The sequence below is a fragment of the Physeter macrocephalus genome, unplaced genomic scaffold, assembly GCF_002837175.3.
Source record: "Physeter macrocephalus isolate SW-GA unplaced genomic scaffold, ASM283717v5 random_7, whole genome shotgun sequence".
In the NCBI taxonomy this organism is placed as follows: Eukaryota; Metazoa; Chordata; class Mammalia; order Artiodactyla; family Physeteridae; genus Physeter; species Physeter macrocephalus.
In genome coordinates this window covers 120526-125988 of record NW_021145293.1, presented here as the reverse complement: position 1 = coordinate 125988, position 5463 = coordinate 120526, and the positions used below count along the sequence as shown (strand labels likewise).

General features: G+C 52.2%; 1 protein-coding gene across 1 annotated transcript in view; it reads left to right on the top strand.

Moving 5' to 3' along the window:
* Positions 1-2034, top strand: part of RTBDN (retbindin) — a 2684-nt gene extending 650 nt beyond the window's left edge. The window contains exons 2-5 of the mRNA XM_007103602.3: positions 395-461; positions 576-686; positions 1225-1321; positions 1807-2034. Of these exons, the coding sequence (XP_007103664.3) occupies positions 395-461; positions 576-686; positions 1225-1321; positions 1807-2034 (503 nt within the window). The remainder of the gene's footprint in view (positions 1-394; positions 462-575; positions 687-1224; positions 1322-1806) is intronic.
* The last annotated feature ends 3429 nt before the right edge of the window (positions 2035-5463 follow it).

Genomic DNA, 5463 nt, shown 5'->3' with positions numbered 1-5463 from the left:
CTGCGCGGCCGGAGCCTGTGCTCCGCAACGGGAGAGGCCACAACAGTGAGAGGCCCGCGTACCACAAAAAAAAAAAAAAAAAAAAAAAAGAAAGGAGGAGAAATAATAGACCTACCTCATAAGGATGTTGTAAAAGAGTATATGTAAGTATATGAGAATTTATATCACCACCAGGGATGTCATAAATGATAAGCTGATTATGATTAGTGATTATTTCTTGAAGCTCCATTTGCATCCCAAGCGAAGTGTCTTTAACTTTTATGTTTGAGAGAACATATATAATTGGGGTCTCCCCGTTCAGAGGAACCCCAAGCCTTGGTTCCCCAACCCTACCTGAGGATCCAAGATGGCAACTCACTGGAGTCCCCTTCTCCATTACCCTCTTGTCCCTCAGAGATGAACACACCAGAGGCCTCAGACCCTGGGATCGTCTCAGGGCGCTGTGGGGAGCTGAGCCCCAGGTAAGTACAGCCACCTCCAGTGTTTCCTTGTGTTATTTACTCCAGTTGCCCCGACCAGGGGACAGAGCCCTTGCGCATCTTGACCTATCTGGGCCTGTCTCTCCCGATGTCCAGGTGTGAGTCCTTCCTGGGACACCTCCAGGTTGCCCTCCGCAGTCGTTTCCACCTGCTGCTATTGGGGGTACGCCAGACACAGCCTCTCTGCTCGGAGCTCTGCGATGCCTGGTAAGAGAGGCGGGGCGTGAGGGGTGTGGCCTATGGCTTGGGCGGGGCCGAACGAGGGATCTGCAGCTTGATCCTCCGGGTGCCTGAAGGGGGCGTGGCCTGCGTCCAAAGCCGCCAAGGTGTACGGGACGAGGCCTGGTGTTTAGAGGCTAGGTAGAAAGGGACGGGACCTGTGGAGGACCCGCTGCTAAGATTGGCAGTGCGGAGGACTGGCCTTCCATGGAACTGGCTTTTTTTTTTTTTTAAGAGGAGGGCCTCTTGATTGAAAAGAGAAGCTATAAGGGCGGGGCTGGCCTGGAATAGATGGTCTGAGGTCGGCAGGGATGAGGCCTGAAGTGACAGGGCCCTGGGTAAGTTTAGAGAATATGGGGCAGGCTGAAATCTGGGGGATGGCTTTTGTAGGAGCGTGGTTCTAAGAGGCGGTGCCTGGATCTGGGGAAGGGACATACCCGGGGCAAAGCCTTGGAGAGCAGGAATCCCACTAGGACGTGGCTGCGGAGTCTTTACCCACCTTCTTCTCTCCACACACCATCCCCAGGTTTGCCACCTGCGAAAGTGATATCATCTGCAGCCCGACTTGGCTCCCACTCCTAGAAAAGAGGGGCTGCGAGCCTGGCTGCACCACCTATGGGCAGGTGAGCAGGGGACAGAGGAAGCAAGGAAGAGACTGATACTTCCCCTCACTATGTCCTGGGTTAAGCCGTCTAGGTCCCACTGTCCGGACTGGCACTCCCAAGGCCCCCACTCCCATCCTTCTCGCTTCCACAGCCCAATCTCCATAGTAGGATATGCCTGTAGCCTCCCTAAGGCCCACTGAGTCCAGATTTGCCCTCCCCAAAGGACGGTCTCTGCTCTAGGCCCATCCACAGTCCCCCTGGAAGGCCCAGAAACCCGAGTCTCCTTCTCCAAGACCCCAGACTTAATCTGGTTCTCCCCCAGCCGAGCCCCCTGGGACCCAGTAAGAACTCGCACTCCCCAAGGCCCCACCCCCACTATGGCCCTGCCCCCAGACTCCCGGGAGGACCTAGAGGTGAGAATTTCCTGCCCTAAGATCGCGCCGCTGCCCCCAGGGTATCTGGACTCCACCAACTCGGACCCAAACTTCACCCCTTCCCGCCAGACTTTTGCTGACGGAGCGGAACTTTGCCGCACATTTCTGGGCTACGCGGTACCAGTGGCGGATCCTGGCTCTGGTCACTGCCTCAACATTTCCATCTCGGTGCTGCCGCGTCCCAGATACGCACGGAGGGCCCGGGAAAGCACTTTCCGGCGCTCCCGCCGCCCTCGCACCTGGATCCTGGACGCTGCAAGCAGCGGAAGTGGCAGTGGAAGTGGCGGCGGCCCCTAGGGGGCGCCTAGCCTTGAATGGAACATGCGCCCCTTCTCCCCACCTCCGGCCCCGCCCCTCAGGACACCCAGAGTCCCACCCCTGTCCCTCTCTGCCTTCTAGTTTCCAGAGTCCCATCCTTCCTCTCTGGGGCCCCAGAGACTCGTCCCTCTTCAGATGATTTGAGAAATAACCCAATTGTAGTTCACTGTTTTCCTCACCCCCCTGAATAAAGTCGCCAATTAGAGCACGTGATGTGGCTGCTTCTTGGGGGAAGTAAGTGGAAAGGAGAGTTGCCAGAAAGTGATAGTTGTCTCTCAAATCTTCAGGTCTTAAAGTTAGCGACTGATTCACAGGAGCATGTAAATGAGAGCTGGTCTACACCCTGGAGCATCTGTCACAACTTGGAATAACCAGGTATCAGAAATGGGGAGGGGGACTTCTGGTGACGCAGTGGTTAAGAATCCACCTGTCAATGCAGGGGACCCAGGTTCGATCCCTGGTCCAGGAAGATCCCACATGCAGTGGAGCAACTAAGCCCGTGCGCCACAACTACTGAGCCCGCGCGCCTAGAGCCTGTGCTCCACAACAAGAGAAGCCACAGCAATGAGAAGCCCGCACACGGCACCGAAGAGTAGCCCCTGCTCGCCACAACTAGAGAGAAAGCTCACACACAGCAACGAAGACCCAACGCAGCGAAAAATTAATTAATTAAAAAAAAAAAAGACACCGCTGGGCCTGTTTAATCAGAGGCGAAGGCCATAAAGGGTTTCTGGAGGTCTGTACAAGTCAGGAAGCTTCTTGGTGGGACTGGTGGCACACAGTGGGAGAGCACACCTCCTCTCCTTGTCAGTCCCCCTTCTGGACCCCTCCCCATTTAAAAAAAAATTTGTTTATTTTTGGCTGCGTTGGGTCTTCGTTGCTGTGGGCAGGCTTTCTCTCTAGTTGCAGTGAGCAGGGGCTACTCTTCGTTGGGGTGCGCAGGCTTCTTATTGCAGTGGTTTCTCTTGTGGAGCGCCGGCTCTAGGCGCGCGGGCTCAGTAGTTGTGGCTCGTGGGCTCTAGAGCACAGGCTCAGTAGTTGGGTTGCATGGGCTTAGTTGCTCCATGGCATGTGGGATCTTCCCAGACCAGGGCTTGAACCCGTGTCCCCTGCATTGGCAGGCGAATTCTTAACCACTGTGCCACCAGGGAAGTCCCAAGGGTGTCTTCTTCTTTTCTTCCTCCGCTTCTCCCAAATTCCATTCCTGGACCTAAAGCAAAGGACTGACTCAGATTCAGGATTTGGGTTGTAAACACTTACACTGTAACCACTGGACCGCCAGGGAAGTCCCATGTAAGCACTACTGTTAATCCTCCTCCTTATCCACAGGCTCTAGGAGAACCAGTTTCCTCACCTGGAAACAGGGGCAATATCCCTTTTAGTTCTGTTCAATAGAGCAAGATTGGTGGATGCCTCGTGTGTCCAGGCACCGTGCTAAGATAGATAGATCAGGCCCATTTCCTGCCCTCAGTGAAGATGAAATAGCATAAGAAGCACAGTGTCCCACTGGGAGAGTAGTAGACAGGCATCTTTCAGATGTCAGAGACAAACTCAGTTCAAAGTGCCTTTAGCCAAGACAGTGATAAGCTTCAGGAATGGCTGTCTCTAGGTTCTTAAATGATGTTACGAATCTATCTGTATATATATATTTTTCTTGGCTCTACTCTGGGACAGGATCTCCTCACAGTAGAAAAGATGGACCAGCAACTCCATGATTTTATTGATTAAAATGGGCCTATTTCTCTGTAAAACCAGCAAAGTTCCCAGGGCTGGCTCTCATTGATCCAGCCTCCTCATAAGCCCATTACCAAACCAATAATTGTGTCAAGGGGCATTCTGTACTCTCACTGGCCTGATCCGGGTTATGCTTGTACCTAAAGGTCCATGGTGGGGTGAGTTCCATCTGAACCACAGGGACTGATGATGGGGGAGGGGTGGTCCCCCCAAAAGAAAGTCAGGTGATGAAACCAGGAGAAGGGGAAGGAGTGCTGGTCAGGGAATCATGATATATTGACCACAGAGACTGGTGGTTATGACCTTGACTCTGCAGTGTATCTACCTGGGTTCACATCCCAGTTCTACCGTTTACTCACTCTGTAACTTTGGGCATGTTGCCCAGCACTTGAGTCTCAGTTTCTTCATGTGTAAAATGGGGATAATAATTGTTCCTCTTGTAGGGTTATTGGGAGAATCGAATGAGTTAATGCAAGTTGTTATGGTTATGCATCACTGTGTAACAAACAACTCCAAACTTAGTGGTGTAAAACAACGATCATTATCTTTCATGGTTCTGGAGTTTCCCTGGGCTCAGCTGGATGGCTATTGTTCAAGGTCTCTCATGCAATTGCAGAGAGTGGCTGGGGCAGAGTCACACTCACGTATCTGGTGGCTGGTACTGGCTCTTGCCTTGAACCTCAGCTAGGGCTGTCAGCCAGAAGAACTACCCGTGGCCTATCCCAGTGGCTTGGGCTTCCTCGTAACATGGCATTTGGGTTCTAAAGGTACATGTCCCAAGAAAGAGAGCCAGGTGGAAGATGTCTCACCTTTGACGACCTAGCCTTAGAAGTCAAACTGTGCTGGAATTCCCTGGCTGTCCAGTGGTTAGGACTCGGCACTTTCACTGCTGGGGCCCAGGTTCAACCCCTGCTCAGGAAACTAAAATCCTGCAAGCCAGGTGGCTCGGCCAAAACAAAAAAAAAAGTCACACAGTGTCACCTCTGCTTTCTATTCACTAATGTAAGTCACTAAAGACAAAAGTGAGGTGCCCTAGACTCCACCTCCTAATGGGAAGGATGCCAATTACAATGCTTAGAAAGTGCCTGGCACGTAATTAACACTCAATAAATGCAGACATCATCCATGATCACTGTTGTTGATGATGTTTTATATGTACTGTTATTGTGACAGGAGGATAAGCAGGCATTCAAGGAAGAAGAGTGAGGTAAGCCTCTGAAGGAGCTCCAGGTAGATGACCAGAGCACAGGGAAGGGCATTTCAAGCACGCTTGAAGATTTCAGGTTCTGGGGAAACTCCCAGCTGCTCAGAAAGCCTGGAACAGAGCATGGGAGCTGGGGTCAGATCACAGAAGGACTTGAATGCCTGGCAAAGCACTTGGACCTGTTGATAAGGGGTATGAGAGTCATGGAAGGTTTAAGAAGGGGAGGGTTCATCAGACTGACACTCTTGCTTGCCACTTACAAGCAGGTCTGGGGGAGGGTGAGACTGGAGGTGAGGGGCACCAGTAAGGACCTTGGAACAAGAACTGAAAGATGGGCAAGAAGGGGATGAATGAGAGGGAGTCAGAGTTATAACCCACAAGGCTGTCCTGAGGAGAGTGGGAGTGATCATTTGAAGCTTTCAAGAAGCAGGTGTTGTTTTCAACATCATTTGAAATAAAACCCTGGGGAT